The sequence below is a fragment of the Sturnira hondurensis genome, unplaced genomic scaffold (assembly GCF_014824575.4).
Source record: "Sturnira hondurensis isolate 20B ecotype Veracruz unplaced genomic scaffold, ASM1482457v3 Scaffold0000648, whole genome shotgun sequence".
In the NCBI taxonomy this organism is placed as follows: domain Eukaryota; kingdom Metazoa; phylum Chordata; class Mammalia; order Chiroptera; family Phyllostomidae; genus Sturnira; species Sturnira hondurensis.
The window spans coordinates 7,616,561-7,635,558 of NW_028073279.1; the positions used below are offsets into that span (position 1 = coordinate 7,616,561).

General features: G+C 39.0%; 1 protein-coding gene across 20 annotated transcripts in view; it reads right to left on the reverse strand.

Moving 5' to 3' along the window:
- Nucleotides 1–18,998, reverse strand: part of SGIP1 (SH3GL interacting endocytic adaptor 1) — a 198,642-nt gene that overhangs the window by 27,101 nt on the left and 152,543 nt on the right. For 12 of the 20 annotated variants that reach the window (XM_037042988.1, XM_037043023.1, XM_037042979.1 and 9 more), the window contains one exon: nt 18,744–18,803. The exons of the other annotated variants lie outside the window; for them this stretch is intronic. In XM_037042988.1, the coding sequence (XP_036898883.1) occupies nt 18,744–18,803 (60 nt within the window). The remainder of the gene's footprint in view (nt 1–18,743; nt 18,804–18,998) is intronic. 20 annotated transcript variants of the gene reach the window in all.

Genomic DNA, 18,998 nt, shown 5'->3' on the forward strand with positions numbered 1-18,998 from the left:
GGAGAGTGAGTGGTGGAGTCAGGATTCAAATGCAGGTCCACTTAACTCTATGCTCTTTCCATATAAGGAGCCACATAGGTATCATCTTGACCTACAGAGGCATTGGGTGAGTTATACCTGTTACATGGTTTTCAGTGTGCAAGGCATTTACCTTCATGAAAAGGAGGGTGGCATACTTAAGAAAGTCAGTTACCATAAAGCAGAATGAAGGATATTGAATTTCTGGGTATGAAATGGGATTAAAGTTTTTTTCAGTCTTCCTCTTCATTAGTTCCTGCTTACCTGTTCTAGAGATATATCTATATACCTACATATCTATATGTACATACACAGATATGTATAGATATATATATATACACCTATATTTCTTGCTTTTCAAATTCCACTATGTCCAGAAACATATAATCAGCTGACATTTTTGTTGTGCTTTATAGAGAATTTTCTTCAAACTGGGTTTTTGCTTATAGTTCCCAAACTGTTATCCAACATTAATGTACTAATTAATTAATATTTTAAAATAATGCATGAGTCAGAGAATGGAAAAACTAATTGCACTTTGTTCTCATCATCAAAGTCACATCAAGAAGAACCAACACAAGGACTGTTGTTAAAAATGGACATAAGGGAGGAGACAAAGCCACAGTGAAATGTCTTTGGTATGAGGACTCGCAGGACCAAATCTTAGACAATTCCATACAAACAGCAATGAGAATGCATTTGATCAAACATTTGAAGCTGAACCAGATAGAACATGGTTCTACAAACAATATAAGTGATGCTATCAAGAGGTGATTTCTGTGGAGCACTCATGTGATGGACACTGTGTTAAATACTTCACATGAGTCTGTCTTCTATTCTCAAAACATCTCCTTGAAGTACACACCATTATATATATTTCATCACTGAGGAACTGAAGCTCAGTGAAATTAAATGGTTTGCTCAAGGTAACTTGATCTACAGTAAGTGATGGGTTGGAAATGAAAACCAGACCTAACTTCAATTATATTATTAGACCCTACCCTGTCTTTTGAGTATTTGCCTATTCATGTTAGTATGCTCTTCTCCCCAATCCAGCTGAATGCACAACAGGTATTATCAGTCAAGCTGTATCACTACAAAGGAGGTGAAAATTGGTTCTTGGAGGAAGGTAAAAGAAATCTTACTTTTAAATATATAAAGCACACAGATATACATATAGTACATAACACCTGTGATATTAAAATTGTAGTGGAGAGCAATTATGGAAAAACAAAATTCTAGTAAGGCTCCCTGGGTCAGGGAGGGGGGATAAAGAAAAAAAAAACGTTTGAGAAGCAGACCAAAAAATTATGGCTCAAACAAAAGAAGAGATCAAAGCTCCAGAGCCAATACTTTTAAGCGACCAAGAGATAGCCAACCTATCAAATGCACAGTTCAAAACACTGGTGATCAGGATGCTCACAGAACTGGTTGGTTTTAATCCCAAATTAGATGAAAAAATGAAGGCTACACTAAGTGAAATGAAGCAAAATGTACAGGGAACCAATAGTGATGGAAATAAAACTGGGACTCATATCAATGGAGTGGACCAGAAGGAAGAAAGAAACAACCAAACAGAAAAGAAGGAAGAAACAAGAATTTTAAAAAATGAGGAGAGGCTTAGGAACCTCCAGGACACCTTTAAACTTTCCAACATCTGAATTATAGGGGTACCAGAAGGGGAAGAGGAAGCACAAGTTGAAAAGTTATCTGAACAAATAATAAAGGAGAACTTCCCCAATCTGGCAAAGGAAATAGACTTCCAGGAAGTCCATGAAGCTCAGAGAGTCCCAAAGAAGTTAACCCAAGGAGGAACACACCAAGCCACATCATAATTATATTACCCAAGATGAAAATGAAGGAGAATCCTAGAAGCAGCAAGAGATAAGGGGACAGACAGTTACCTACAAAGGAGTTCCCATTAGACTGTCAGCTGACTTCTCAAAAAAGACCTTACAGGCAAGGAGGGGCTGGAAAGAAGTATTCCAACTCATGAAAGGCAAGGACCTACATCCAAGATTGCTCTATCCAGCAAAGCTTTCATTTAGAATGAAAGCATAGATAAAGTGCTTCTCAGACAAGGTCAAGTTCAAGGAGTTCATCATCACCAAGCCCTTATTATATGAAATATTAAAGAGACTTATCTAAGAAAAAGAAGATAAAAAATATGAACACTGAAAGGACAGCAAACTCACAGTTATTAACAACCACACCTAAAACAAAAGCAAACTAAGAGAATAGCTACATGTGGAGCGGAACCATAGAAATGGAGATCACATGGAGGGTTAGCAACAGGGGAGTGGGAGGAGGAGAAGGGGGGAGAAGGTACAGAGATAAGTAGCATAGATGGTGGGAAGAAAATAGGGGGAGGGCAAGAGTAGTGTGGGAAATGTAGAAGCTAAAGAACTTATGACCCATGGACATGAACTAAAGGGGGAGAATGGTGGGAGAGGGGGTGTGAAGGGTGAAGGGGAATGAAGGGGGAATGAGACAACTGTAATGGCATACTCAATAAAATATATTTTAAAAAGTTAGAAAAGCACTGGTTTATAGTGTTAAAAGGGCCCTGGATGTTCTTGACCTCATATACCTCATCAACTCTTCTGGAAGAAACACTAAGGCAATGGTTTTGCTGAATGATAATGGTTTCTGTTTTTCTCCAAGCTTACACTGAGTGTATAATATCTGTGGTGCCGTAGTTATGGGTGGTCTAATCAGGACAGCTGGGGAGCACACCTAGTGAGGACCATACAAAGAAACAGAATATAGGAAAGAGAGGCTTGACAGCATCGTCAGGGCAGAAGAGGTGTCCTCCCGTGAGCAACGTGGGCTGTCCCAGTCTAGGCTTCAAACCGAACAGGAGCAGCGCCAGAATACAATGATGGGGGACAGTGAACGCAGGTCCATGAGCACCAAGGGAAAAACCGAGAAATCTGGTTAAGGAGTGGGGAGAATTCAAAGTTCCAAAATAGACACCCAAGCATGTTGGGCAGGCGGAATATGCTTTTCCGTGAAATGTCTGGTGTGTATTTCGAGGAAAGGGCTGCTACTTTAAGGTATGGCTTTGGAGTTCACAGTACTGGGATTATTAGCCTGTTAGAGTCTTTTATAAATGGGAAGCATAAACACCTTTAAAAAAGAACAAAATATTCACCGAAGAACCATAATTAATACAAAACTATAAAAAAAAGTTCAGCCTCAAACATAATCAAAGAAATGTCACACAGAGAGAGAATGTTTAATCTTTTCAGATTAGAAAATATCTGAAAAAATACTTCCTGCTTGTGAGAACATAATGAAATAGGCACTGTAACGTAAGGGTGGAAGTAACAATTGGTATAATCTTCTAGAAGACTGTGAGGCAATGTGTACCACGAACATTTAAGAGTTTCATAATTTTAGCCCATAGTTCCAATTTTAAGAATTCACTGTAAGAAAATATTTTAAGGCCAAAGAATCACAATATGTGCAAAGATGCTCATTGCATGTGAGATAACTTGAAGCTATTTAAATGCCTAATAGTTGAAGTGAAATAAACCATGATTTTTGACAGAATGAAATGTGGTGCAGACATTTAAGTTTTCAGTAATTAACAATGAAGCCAAAGACAGTTACATATTGCATTTCCTCTATTCGACTGGAGAAGGTGGAAACACTGACATAACTCAGCATTGATAAGGGCATGGAGAAGTTGCTAGTCGTAATGCTGGCATGAACATTTTGGAGTGATGTTTAGCAATATGTAGTAATATTTAAAATATGGATCCCTTTAACAGCAATTCAACTTATCTAGAGGACACATTCAGACACATACAGGAGGATATGGGGTTAAGGCTGTTCATTGTACCATTTGTCAAAAAAGCCAAAAAAGGAGGCTAAAAACCTAAATATCCATAATAAAAGTACCTCTTATATGAATAGGTACATTGATATGATATTGTGGAACCATTGACATGATTACATAGATATATATGTACACATGTATATACACATGCACACTGCATACAGTAAATTGAAATGGCTACTATTGACTGACAGTTACAGAATAGATTATATATTCCATTTGCATAAAACTGTACATAACCTATTTACTTTATTATAAGAAACATACTTTTGAAAACATTTTAACATCTCTGAAATTGAGATGTATCTTGTAATCAATGTCAGAAGAAACTTGGTAGCTTGCTAACAAAGCATGTTCCACTCCCGCCCTTGCTTGTACTTGTGGGAACTATCCACACTCAGTTACCAGCTCATCTCACGGTGTCCTAGGTCGATTTGAGCTACTTGAACTGACAACCTGTCATGTGAGTGAATTTTAACCTACATTTGGACCCTTTCCCTCTGGTTTTTTTTAAAGATTGCATTTGATGCAGCAATAAAGTGAGAAGTTATTAGTATGCAGTGATAAACTGTCACATGCAATGTCAGGCAGAAGAAACTGTCAAATTCTTTGAAATCTAAAGCACAGAATTTGAAAGGTGAGACAAGTAGGTTATGACTGAATTACGCATCATAGAAGAATATATAACTCAGGTGTTGAAACTGTATCTGTCAAAAACTTCTAAGTGACTTTCAAGATGAAACTGCCGCTGTCAAAGAGGATAAAGAGGTCATTATTATGAACATGCAGAATAAAAAGCACCAAGTCACTGTGACATTAAACCTAACTGCTGATGCCAAAGGAGTTTAGATGTATCCTGAATTTTGAATATAATACAGGTTTAGACTTGATTTCTGATGGTTATACTAAAGATAGTGGTGTGCATTTTATGTGCTATTGTTAGAAAACATGTTTTTCTATGGTTATTAAGGTTTATTTTGTAACTGAACAATTGTTATTAAACCAATGGAATATATTTCAGTGGATGACTTCTTGCATGACCTTCAAATAAATGAGGTGTGTGTATGTGTATGTGTATCTCTGTGTGTAGATATATACAAAGAGAATGTTATTTATAAATTTTCACCAGCTCTGGCCAAGTAGCTCAGTTGGTTGGAGTGTTGTTCTGATACGCTAAGGTTGTGGGTTCTATCCCCAGTCAGGGCACATACAAGAAGCAAGCAATGAATGCATGAGTGAGTGGAACAACAAAGCAATGTTTCTTTCTTTCTCTCTTTCCATTCATCTTTCTCTCTAAAACCCAATTAAAATTTTTTTCACCAAACATTAAAATGTTATTTATACTAATTTCTCAACAGTGTACTCTCATGGTTGCAGTTACTTTTTTTTTTTAAGTTCCAGGATCTTTTCTTTCCTTCAGCTTTATTGAGGTATTAACTAAGAAATAAAACTGTTAACATTGAAGGATGTTTCCCATTTAGTTAATTAACACATCCATCACCTCACATATTTTTCCTTTTTTGAGAGAACATTTAAGTTACACTCTCTTACCAAATTTCAGTTGTACAATACAGTTCTGTCATCTGTAGTCCGCACGTGCGCGTTAGCTCCTCAGACCTTACTCATCGTATTGTTGCAAGTCTACCCTTTTACCAACCTCCCCCTATTCCCCCGCCCCTCGGCCTCTGGCAGCTGCTTTTCTACTCTTTTTTTATGAAGTTGACTTTATTTTTTAGACTCATCCTATAAGAGACACCATACAGTATCTGTCTTTCTCTGTCTAATTTCACTTAGTATAATGCTCTCAAGATCCATCCATGTTATTGCAAATGGCAAGACTTCTTTCTTTCTTTGTATTTATTCTTTCATCTACACTTTCCTGTATTATTTAGATTTTTAAGTCATATGCTTAACTCAATGTCATAATTAAAATAAAGCAAACTATGGGCTAATTTCAAATATGTTTTAATAGCATGGGGGACATTACTATATGTTAAAATAAAAGGATGCAGTCCTGGTTGGTGTGGCTCAGTGGACTGAGCACTGACCTGTGAACCAAAGGGTCACAGATTCAATTCCCAGTCAGGGCATGTGCCTGGGTTGTGGGCCAGGTCCCCAGATGGGGGCATGCTAGAGGCAACCACACATTGATGTTTCTCTCCCTTTCTTTCTCCTTCCCTTCCCCCTCTCTCAAAATAGATAAAATTTAAAAAAAAAAAAAGGACGCACAATTCTATGCTGTATGAAAACACAAACTACATGTATACACAGTCACATATATATGCAAAATCTTAGGAAGGGAATAACCAAAAATGACAGCAGTGGTTATAGTTATTAAATTGTAAATTATTTCATTTCCTTTAAACTTTTCTGTTTTTCTAAATTTTCAATAATGAGCATGCATTATATTTTCATATTGTGACAAAAATATTATAAATAGAAATTTGTCCTTTAATTCTTGAAGGGTTCCTGTTCTCACAGTTAAAAGTGGATGCTGGATATTTTGAATGCTGCTGAAAGTTATTCCCCTAAGGGGTTGAGATTTATGAACAGAGAGCATGAAGAATACTGTATGATTGCCTGAAATCTTGCTATTTGAGCTGCCAGTTTCATTGGGTAAAGGCTGTGAGCAGAGTTCAAAAAAGGCAAAAATTTAAGGAAAGGAATAATCAGCATTAAGTACTCATTCTTCCTCTTCCTGGACTCACCCTCTCCAATGATGACTGCAACTCTTGAACATCACCAAAACATCCTTGAAAAACGAACATCACCCTTGCTTAGTTATACTTCTCCAGAACAACCTTTTGTGGTTTTCTAGAGGCATATGTCAAGCCTCTAAATCAGACTGTAGGGGAAGCCATACATACTCATATCCTGGTGACTTGGTACAGAGATTCAGAAGAGGAAGAAAAAGTATGAAAACCAGACTGCTGAAAGTGTAAGTTCTAGCAGAAATTGTTACCACATACATGTTTCAAGATAAAGACACAAAAGTATTAAAATCTTAAGGGCAATGACTTATCTTAAATGCTATGTCTTGATGAACCCAAAGCAATCTTTGATTTAATAAATGAAGCAATGAATATAAAACTCTTAGCACATATTAGGTATTCATTAATGATAATTATTATTTTAGAAAGTGATTATGTTTGTATAGTACTTTATAGTTTATAAAGGCTTTTCACAAGTAACTGACTAAAGCCTGTTGGGGTATATATGGTATTGATTAAATGTATTCATTCAACGTACATTAAAAGAGCTCAGAAATGGGAAATTCTCCTGAGTCTTGACATCACGTGTTTGGATAATTTGTTTCATTCATAGGCCAGTTCTCTCTAAAGGGGCAGGTCATAATCAAGAATATAGTGGGGTAGGCACCCTCAGTCAGTGGCTCTTAGAAGACACGTAATCGACAGCTATCCTGTGACGAAGGCTAACAACGACACAATGGGAAAGCAGTTCCCCTGGTGATTCTTGGCTTCTCCATTCTTCTCTCAGGAAGTTTGAAATTACTTGTCAAATCTGCTGAAATGCCAAGATTTACAAATCCTTTAATAAAAGAGTTGGTAACCTTTCTTCCACATGTTCCACCAGCATTAACACACTCCCCCTGACCACCCCCACACCCCAGAGTGTATCACTAGGCAGATCATTAGTCTCAATGAGTCAGCTGTAATGACAGGCTCCGGCGGAGGCAGGATGGGGGCTGCACCGCAGGGAGGAGGCATTCTGCTTCCAAATCATTCTCCTGGGCCACAGGCAGCGAAGAAAAGTCTGCTCACTGACCCTGATGGTAAGCAGGGACGCTGTGTAGCAACTCGAAGTAAATCAAATTGCCACATGTTTTATGGGGAAGAAGACTAGAATGCTACAACCCAACCTGCAAAGCAGGAGACCTAAATAAAACACAGCCATGTTACAAGCAAGGGGTGTGTGAAGTTGGACAATAGTGGTCAGAGCTGGCCATTATCGGGCACTTCTCATGCACTGACCTCAGTAGTGAACTACTTAACCTTGACTATAACCCTGTAAAATAGATGCCATCACTTTTCCAATTTCCAGGGAAGGAAACAGACTTAAATAACTTACCTCAAATCACCTCAAATTGTGCTGAGGCTATAATTTATTTATTTTTAGTTTTAATTTATTTTTTATTGTTGTTCAAATACAGTTGTCTCCATTTTCACCCCACCATGCCCCCTGCCCCCATAATTTACATGCAGAAGGCTAATTCCAGAGCCAATGCGCACGCACACACACACACACACACACACACACACACGTTTCCCCTTTCTCCTAGACATATAGATTCCATATTTTCCTCTATCTATATGTATGTATACACATGTCTATGTACATGCATGTGTACCGAGAGTAAACTGACATAAATTGGTGACTATTGCTAATATCTAGGATAATACCCAATATACATTTAGGTTAGCTTGTATACATTATGTAAGTATTTATACTAGGACCCTAACATAACAACATTTAAAATTTATTCAAAGCAGACTCTGTACAGGTTTAAATGTCACTTGCATCTTTCTTTGGAAGTCATCCCTAACTTCTACAACAGGTTAGGTCTCCCTGTCAGGTATGTCCAAAGCACCCTATTTTCTCAATTATAACATTCTCTACACATTATTGTAAGTACTTGCTTAATGTTCAGCTGTGGCACTCACGAAGACAATAACATGTCTCTCTTGTTCAGCAGTATAACCCCAATATCTTTTATAATGCCACGCACACAGTATGCACTCAATAGATACTTAATGACTAAATGAATAGTCATAATGACATTGGTCTTTATATCAATATCATCAAGACCTTATTCTGCAAATTTATTAATTGTTTTTCCTCTCAGACACCTACCAATGGCCAAATTGGTAAAAACATTCTCATTTTATAGATATTAATGGAAAACAAATTTAACGGAAATTAATAAAAGTTAGTGGAAAAGCTTACATTTGTTCGTGCTGCCATCACAATCGACTCTGTTCACACAGACATATGCATATGGAGACGGTCCTGACCCCGGCCAGAGAGCACCGACACACAGACATGGCCCGCATGTGCATGCTGAGGCTGCCATGAGGAGGACCTCAAGTCAAACCCTGCAAGGTCACCATGGACAACCAGTTCCTTCTTTTGAACATAACTTATATCTATTAGTTTACTGTGGATGTAGGAAGGTAACATCAGACCTTTTCTAAAGAACCACTACTACACGAAAAAAAATGAAGTGTCCGCCCTGACCAGTGTGGCTCAGTTGTCTGGGCCTGGTCCAAATTCCAGGTCAGGGCACATGCTGGGGGTTCGGGTTCGTCCCTGGTCCCGGCACATATAAGAAGCAACTGATTGGCGTTTCTTACATCAATGTTTGTCTCCCTTTCTCCCACCCTTTTCCTCTCTGTAAGAAATAAATAAAATCTTTAAAAAATAAATAAAATCTAAATAAAACTAAAGTATCTTATAAAACAACTTTCTTCCCATTCATAAAAAACACAAGATTTATTACTCAAATATTTTCAAGATTTATCCAAGTCATTACATTTTTGTTTGATGTACACACGAATACTACAAATCCCTTTGGTTTCACATTATGTTCAGGTTTCAGTGTTTATGTTTATATGCCAGGAGGAAGGAAAAGGGGAAAGGAGAATGCAAGATGGGTAAGAAGTATGCACACCCAAGAGATGATGAAAGGCTTTGAGGGCAGCTCTTAGGTAAGAGGGGCAGCGTGCCATCTGTACGAGAACTTGTGTTTGCAGCAACAGCCATCCAGAAGCTCGTATTTCTCTCCTAGGCTTGATGTCTGCAACTTTCCCACCTGGTGCGTAGGTTAACAATCATACTCAGAGTGCAACGGGTCAGCCAGTTAAACATCTCAAGTATGGACAACACACCAGCTTGAGATATCTATTTTTATATACACACATATATATGTATATACATATAATTTATTTTTAAACTATTTCATATATTCCACAAAATATAGCTATTGAATATCATGCATTCAAAATTAATCACTGATATTTGTATCGCTATTTATAAAGAAAAAATATACTGGAGGAATTTTCAAGTTCCAATGCTTTCTTTTCTCCAATATGGCTCCCTAATGCAGGCATGCCTCAAGGTTAAACCCTCACCTCCAGGGATGCAGCCCTTATCTCTAAGCAAGGGATGGTCAATTTCCCACAGTCTGTTTACTCCTGACACATACTACATATACATGGTATGCAGGATGTCAAAGCTGGGGGGTTTCAAAGAGACTTATTTTCCCTGACCAAAAAGGAGCCGGAGACTCCTTTTTCCTGGTTGACAACAGCCCGCCTCTCCCTGTGCCTCAGGATGGAAGCTTTCATTCCTTTCCACAGCCTGTTGGATGTCAAATGTTTCTCCCGCAGTGTTCTTCAAATCTCTGGATGAAAACACCTCTACCAGTCCCCTACTACTTCTTTCAAACTGCTTTAAAGGAATCTTTAAATTTCTCCCTGCCTCTTATCCTAAAAATAAAAGATGATCATACCTTTCTCAGAAAATTCTCAAATTTCCACCTTGCATTGAGATTGTAACTCAAATTCTTTCTCTCAGTATTTATAGACCTTTAGAATATAATCTCTACTTACTTTTTTAAAAAAATATTTTATTTATTTATTTTCAGAGAGAGAGAGCAAAGAGGGGAGAAAAAGGAGAGAAACATCGATGTGCAATCAGTTGCCACTAGAACCAGCAACCTTTCGGTTTGTAGGCGGCGCCCAGTCCACCGGGGCTAATCTCTACCTACTTTTTAGGATCATCTTTTAAAACATTCCTCGCCTCTCCCAATGTTTACTATCCCTGAACAAAACCTGGATATCACTCACCCTAAAGCCTTTGCTCAAGTCATTTATTCAATCTGGAGAACTCTGAGCTGCCTGAAGTCCTCCTGGCCCCTCGATGCCCAGCCCTTCGAGTCCCTTCACAAAGTTATCCTAGATTCTTTGCAGCTAAAAAAGCCATTTCTCATATTTTTTTCCAGCACATTTTCACAATCCTATTATGGCACTTACCACAGCACATCTTTGATGGAAGTGCCTATCTCTTCTATTTCTTGTGGATTCCTAGAAGGCAGAAGCCATACCATTTTACCCTCGTAATTCCTACATAGGGGCTTATAGACAAGAGCTCATGGCATGCTTGTGGATCACTGGGTAAAGAAAAAAATGAGTGAATATTCTTTAACTTTTTAATTCTATTCATAAAGACCTTTGTTCCCTTTTCCTGCTAGAGGAAACCCTTTAACTTCTGTTTGGGGTTTTGAAGATGTCCATGCTTAGTAACCCTTCTCTTGGGGGCTTAAGGGTGTGTGCTGTTCTTGTTAGTTGCCCAGTTGAGGAGCGCCAGTCAGATGAGAAATCCTGTTTTATAATCTACTTCTGCACACAGCCAGTGTGACTCAAATTCAGGGTCCACCTCCTGGGAACTGGAGGCTCCAATCTTGAGGAAAGCAAAAGCTATCTAATATTTATACAGTTTAAAGTTATTGAATTGTGTTCTTTTTCTTTTGAGTGAGGGACATATTAAAAAACAACTGTGTTTTAGACTGTTACAGCTGTAAGAGTAAGGAAATACATCATTAGTGAGTCAGATGGAAGTTTGAGGAAGAACTCCTGGGTTTCATCACTGCCTGAGACTCAGCAAGTCCCTTTGAGGACCAGGAACACATAAGAAACAAGCACACATCTTGGGTACGGCACCTTCTTGGTCACTTTCCTCAATTCTTCTCTTTCAGTTTCAATGCAGCCACAGAGTGTGAATAATAAAAGCCTTTTCAGAACTATCAAGCCATGAAAAGATACAGAGAAACCTTAAATGCGTATTACTAAGAAAAAGGAGCCAATCTGAAAGGGCTACACACTGTATGATTCAAACTGCATGAGAGTCTGGAAAAGGCAAACTATGGAGCCAGTAAAACGATCAGTGTCTGCCAGGAGGCGGAGGTGGGGAGGGATGAATAGGTAGGCAGATTTCGAGAGCAGTGAAAATACTCCGTATAAAACCCTAATAACGGATATATGTCATCATGCATTTGTCCAAACCCACAGAATATACAACCCCAGAGTGAACCCTAATGTAAACTATGGACTGTGGGAGATAAGGATGAGTCAGTACAGGTTCATCAGTTGCAGTCCATGGACCGCTCTGGTGGGGGTGTTGATAATGGGAGAGGCTGTGCATCTGGGGGGAATAGAGGAAGTCTCTGTACCTTCCCCTCGATATTCTGTGAACCTCAAACTGCTCTAAAAAACAAAGTTTTAATAAAAATAAAACAAATAATTTTTTTTCATATTGTATAATGTATTAATAAACACAAAATCTATCTTATTTGATTTTCCTAATGATCCTGTCAGGTAGGTATTATATCTTCCACTTTAAAGATTATAAAATGGAGACTCAAAAGAGATTAAACTCTCAAGATCACATGGTTATTAAGTGCACTGACAGATGTAAATATTACAGTGGTTAGAAGCATTTGTTTTATACTATAATACTAATCCTAACACATGTTACATTACAAATTGGTTCATTGGGTAAGATGAATCAGTTTATCTACTGATAAGCAGTGTTATCTTGGAATATTTACCGAAATTCTCAGAGCCTGTTTACACATCTATAAAACTGAATCATAACAGTGCCCACTTCATTCCGCTGCTTTGTGTATTACTTGAGTTTGTGGATATGAAGTAAATTGCACGGGATGTGTGTGGTCCATGGTAGGAGCTCACCAGTGATGTTGTATCAGTAGTGTTAGTATCAGCAGCAGCACCCCAGATGTGCTAGGTGCAAATAAAATGATCCAGGTACCCCTTGCGTGGTGATTCAGGACAGAAGTTACCACTTACTCTTAAGCTTTCCCACCAATATTTAATTGAATGAAATTCTGATAGGAATTTTGTACATTCAGTGTCTCCCCAGCACCCCAGCCACACAATGTGGCCTAGGCCTCAGGCCCCTCTTCACTGTAATATGAAGAAATATATGTTTGGTCTTTGTCTCCAGTTCCTGGCACAGCTTCCAAAACTCTGAATGACAGATTTCCTAAGTGACAGAGGTGAGAGGGGAGTTTTTGTTTTTCGTAATAGTCCTCTTTCCACACCTGAGTGCATACTAATGACACCTCTAGGAGGAGGGGGCTCCTTGCCAGAGGAACCCACCACGTGGGTAGAGCATTGAAACTTTCTGTCCCATTTCTGGACCTCTGAAGAGAGGAGAGAGCCTGGCGAGTGACTAAATCACCAATGGCCAACAATGAAATCAATCGTGCCTGTGCAATGAACCTCCAAAAAACCCCTAAACAGTGGGGTTTGGGGAGCTTCTGGGTCAGTGAACACATGGAAGGACTGGAAGGGTGGTGTACGTGGGGAGGGCTTGCAAGCTCCGCGCCCCTCCCCCATGCTTTGGGGTATGCATCTCACTGGGCTGTTCCTGAGTTGTTTCCTTTTTAATAAATAGGCATTAGAAATTAAAGGGATTTCCTGAGTTCTATGAGCCATTCTAGCAAATTATTAAACCCCAGATGGGAAATATGGAACCCCCGATTTATGTCCAGGTGAGATGATGTGGGACTTTCGGCCGGCCTCTGAGGTGGGGATTGTGGGGACAATCTCCTGGGACTGAGCCCTTAACCGGTGGGGTCTGTACTAACCCATAGCAGTGCCAGCATTGTTAATGTGAGGGAAAAACACCCCACACATTTTGTTAGAAGTGTTGTGAGTAGTACAGAGCAAGAGATTTCTGTTTTACTGGCTTTCTGTTCTATGACCAATAAACATGAGACAGGGCAACCATGTCAGAGAACAGGAAACCAAAGGAAATACCAGCATATTGGTCAAGCCCAGAGATGTTCAGAACGGGGCAACTAATTTCTTATGAAGAGGCAAAGTGAGTTCTGAAGCCCTCAGCAGATATGCCTGGTATATCTCTCGTGCTCCACTTGAGTCGTCTTAATATGTTTAGGCTATTAAAAAAAACAACTGTGACCTTCAGTTGGTTTAATAGAAAGGATTCTACATTTTATACTTACAGTATACTTTAGATATAAAAATTCAGAATGGCTAGGAAGTGTGGTTTTAACATTTCTAGCAAAGACAGTCTTGTATCACTGCTTTTTCCATTTCTATTGCTTTCCCCACCCTGCTGTTGAAGTGAGTGCTGTGGTTTAGGGTGGGCCCTCAGTGGCTCCGCTGCATCACTGCCTGGAAAGGTCCTGCCAAGATCCAGGACACTTCCCACTCGAAGAATATCATGAATTTAGCAAAACAGTGGCTTCCCAGAAAACGGGCCACACTTGCCAAATTTTCTTTTTTCTAGTTACTCTCAGGTGAATGAATTGCTATCTTTCTGGCTACATATGAAAATGGGGTGTTTGTTTTTAACAGGGTGTTATTGCTATGGCAGAATAAGGAGAGATGAGAGGTTCATGACTATAATTGTGTCGTGCCAATTAATTACTAAGTAGGGATATTTAATAGCCTGCAGAAGGAAGTCCGAAGTTTAAAGTGCCAAAGAGTTTGTTTTTTTTTTTTAACATGGTCAACATCACTCTAAACAGGAAAAAGTTCCTGGTGTGCAGATGATTAAAGTCCTTACAGAAACATTTTTCCTTCATGGGGGTCTAATCTGGGAAGAGAAAAGAGCTTGAGTAGTGGACTGAATGAGAATAGTGGGTGGATATGAGACCAGAGGTCTCGGCAAGGACAAGATATGATCAGGGGATTGGAGAACAGGAAGGTTAGGAGATTAGGAAAACCCCACCAGCCCACCTGCGTCCAGGGGCTGTTGCAAAGGCTGAAGGCGAGAGTGGGTGCAGGGCAGGATTGGTCCTGGGGAGCGGCCTAGTGGGCAGGATGTCACTCTCCGCTCTGCCTCTTGCTGACCAAGTGGTCCTGCAAAAGTTACTTATGTTACGTTATGAGGAAATTATGTTAATTCCCTCATCAGTGAACTGTGCAGCTGCAATGAGATAACAGATAGAATGTACTTTGCAATAGTTAGCACTCAGAGGTTAGTTATTATTTATTACTTTTATTATCTCAGGTCCCCTATTGAAAATTGCAACCCCAGTATGCTCCATTCTACTTTCCTGTTTTATTTTTTCTCTAGAACATAGTACCATCTCCAGTATATTTACTTATTTATCTTGTTCTTGACTTGCCACATTACAATGTAAGCTCCAAGTGACAGGAATTATTTCCTGTTTTGTTCACTACCAGGGCCTGCCTAAGGAGAGTGTTAGTACATACAGCACTCAATATGAATTTGTTGAAGGAAAGAATCATGGCCTAATGTAGAGGAAAGGTGACCAATTGCTAGTTACAAACAGCCAAAATGACCCTGCCAGTGGGGACCATTTCCACGATGTGGTCAGAGGTGCGGGTTGCTGAGTGGAGAGGAAGAAAGGTCTGTGGGAGCTGACAAAGTCAGAGACGCCCTGGAGCCAGACATGCGGGGCTGCAGGACTCTCCACGGAGAGTGCCACGGGAGGCGTGCTGGTCCCTGCGGAGAGCTGGGGTGCAGTCAAGGAAACAGGTGTGTGATTTGGGCAGAGGGCCCTAGAGTGTGGAGAAGGGTGTTGGGGGGAAGGCGACGTTCTTGAAGGCGGGATGGGAGTAAGAGCAGTAACGAGGAGCACAGAGGGTGGAGATGACATCGACACAAGGACACTCAAGAATGTATGGTTGCACGGTTTGTTGGTTTTTTTTCATCACCACGTACAAGGTGATTTTTTAGTTAAATCAGCTAAGCAAAGAGAAGGACTGCACCTTTCCAGAAACATTTTGATGGTAAAATGCTCTCGGAGACTGTTCAACTATGTAACAGTCACAGTTCCTACTTGTCATGGAAATATCTTTCCCTTCCTCCCACCTCAGAAGGATACTTGATAGCTTCAACAGGATATACTCCTGGAAGGATGAGTTTCAAAAGTTATTACTTTTTGTAACCTTGACTTTTTTATTAATGTAATTTACACAAGTTAAGATTTCAGTGAAATTGTTTATAAAAGTAAAACATTAAAAAAGACTTTGAGAGAACAGCGTGGTGATGGCCAGAGGGAAGTGGAAGTAGGCAAAGGGGGCGGGGGAATGGGGACATCTGTAACAGTGTCAACAATAAAAATGAAGGGAAAAGAAAGCTTTGGAACTCTTGTGAGTTACAACTGCTGTCTAACACTTTCCTACGCCTCTAGTTCAATTAATTTGGAAAGGTGAAGCCTCTCACGTTATCCGAGGAAACTCACAAGCCAGTGTTCATTAGCTGGTCAGTCGGGGGCTCAAACCCTTACCTGGTGACCACGATGCAGGAGCAAAGCAATGAGTAAGACGGGGTGAATGAAGTTTTGAACATTATAAACACACTATTTAGAGGCCAATGAATAATAATTTAAACAATTTAGAAAAAGTGATTTTTTTTGACATGGAAATCTTTCTTCCTTTTCTACATTCCCCGAATGAAGAATTGAAGATGATAATTAATATTAATAACAACAAATGTGGGTAAAATCAGAGTGCCCTAGAAGAATATGCCAGAAATGCTATTTAATAACCCACATTTAAAGGCAGTCTTTTGGGAATATAAAAATTTGGGAAGGGGCACTATTCTTAAGGTACTTGAACATGCTACTATTTCTATGCCATTTTATCATCACAGCAGAAAATTTTAGAAATCCTTTCAGGTTGAACTAGCTAAAAATATCGGAGACTAATGTTTATAATTAGTGAAAACAAACCGTTTCCATTCTTAAAACATAGTCGTTCTTGCTCAGGTGGCAAGGTGTTATCTTTAGTTCACCCTAAATTTTCCCCTGAAGTTGATTCTGAGGTACTTTTACCTCACCAAGCATTCCTTGGTGGGGTAAGGAGGGACACACATGAGCGATATGGCTGTCCTGGAGTCCCCTGGGAAGCTCTGTTTATATTTCCCAGATTTGAGCAAAGTCCAAATAATGATAATTCAGCTCTACAGATGCCAAGTAATCTCTATTAAAACTTTCTTGCATGACTTCTCTCGGCCCAAATTGAGATGCTTAAGGAATTTGGTTCTTACTAATTATAATAACAATGTCACCAAATTTAGAAAGTCAGAAATCTAACAAAGACTGTATTTTCTGAAAGTAAAAAATGTGGTCCACATTATATTATTTCACACATTTACTAATATTTATGTTTGATTGATAATACAAATTTTAAAAACAAACCAACCACCAAAAATTGTCTTTAGATTGGTATCTTTAGGGAAAGAATAGCTCTCCTTTTAAAGAAAACCCAACTAAAACACAAGCAAATGAGCCAAGGCAAACAGCAACAACACAAAAACTGACAAAGTGTTTTTTTTTTAATATTCAGACCATTACTGAGGATTGCTGGTAATGTATTGCCTAATTTCCTGGGTAGAACAGGGCACATTGAGCTCTGAGGGCAGACTGAACCAGAGCAGGGACCTTTACATGTGCAGGTACTTTGGGTACCTCAGCATTACCAACCCACTCAACCCACTCCTCTGGAAATGTGCTAATCAGTAAAAAGACACCTGGGTGCTTTTTAATTCCATCTTATTTAAAGAGAAAGTATAGAAGGTCCTAAGTTTGTAGACTTTGCATCTCGGTTATTACAAAATTAGTGACTTGAGACAATCAGGTCTTCCAGCGTAAGGTGGACCGCCTGTCCTCCTGTCCTCTACCTGAGCCAGGACAGCAACTCAGGTTTTTAAATCAGACCATACTTTTTGCTGCTATCCAAACTACTGCAAGCTAAGGACTTCCATTTCCAGGACCATCCTGTGAGGAAAATTCACTGTTCACAGAAAAAAGCCACACCACACACACATGACTGAAGAATCTATCAGTCATTTCCACTTTTAAAACTGCAGGGAAACACACATCAAGTTCGGAGTGCTTTCCTGTTGTCTTGAAACACAGACGTGAGTTCAATATTTAGATTCAATTCTAGTGCAAAATAGTTTTTGGCCAATTTTTGATCCCTGAATATATTTAGCTATTTAAAATGACAAAAAATCAGGGCTTAAGTGATAAATACTTGTGTGTAAGATGACCCATTAATTAAATGACTTCATTTTCCCTCCATTAGTTTAAATGGATCATTTTACCAAATGCTAGGCCAGTTAAGATTATTTAGAATTTAAATATAAAGTAGAAGAATGTTAATCTTTAATGCAGAGCATAAATCATTCAACACTGAGGTTAGATATCTCCGACATTCATGTGTATTTCCCTTAATCTCCTAAGATGGGGTCCAGTGAGAGTTGCCCATTGTACTGCAGTCATTCCTGTGTGGTTTCAGGAGACGTCCACAGAACTCACTAAAATACACCCCCACTTCTTTCTCCTCCTCATTTTTCTGATCTTCCATGTAGCTAGCTTCCTTGTTATAAAGATACTTATATATGTATTTACATTTTACAATAATGAATGTTATATCTGAAATATTAATTATCCAAAACAGAGTTAAATGCCAATTCTAACCAAAAATGACTTTATATTTGTTTCATCGCATTTGCAAAAGTATGAGGAAAGAGCCCTGGTTGACAGAGTTAAGTTCCTTGGACAAAAAGGTGTTTTGTTTTATTTTTCAATTTAACACAATTAATTAAGCCACCAATATTAAATGCAAATTAGCTTTAATTTTTAATATGAAAAAATGGGAGATCCCATACAAACCAAATTCATGTAATATTTCTTTGATATTTAATGTTTTCTAAGTAGCCATAGCATTTTTATATAGAGACTAGGTCTTTTGAAGAGAATTGGGATTTTGAAATGCAGATGGGGGACAAAGGATGAGGGGAATATAAATTAGAATCTGGTATGCTATGTACTACTTACCTTCAAAAGTCAAATAAAACTTTCCTCTGTCAAACCAAACGAGGGAAGGCTGTTCATTCTCTGTATGGCCAGGAGTTGAAGCGGGATGGGAAAGGTTAAGGAGAGGGAGAGAGAAGGACACAGTATGAGTTAGAGAGCAGGTCATTATTCTCCCTAGGGGGGAGGGCAGAGGCACTGCATGCCATTAGCGTGCAGGGGAAAGGGAAGGCTGGCGATCTATGGGGTTTTGTTTTCGTTTTTAGTTCAGGACAGAAA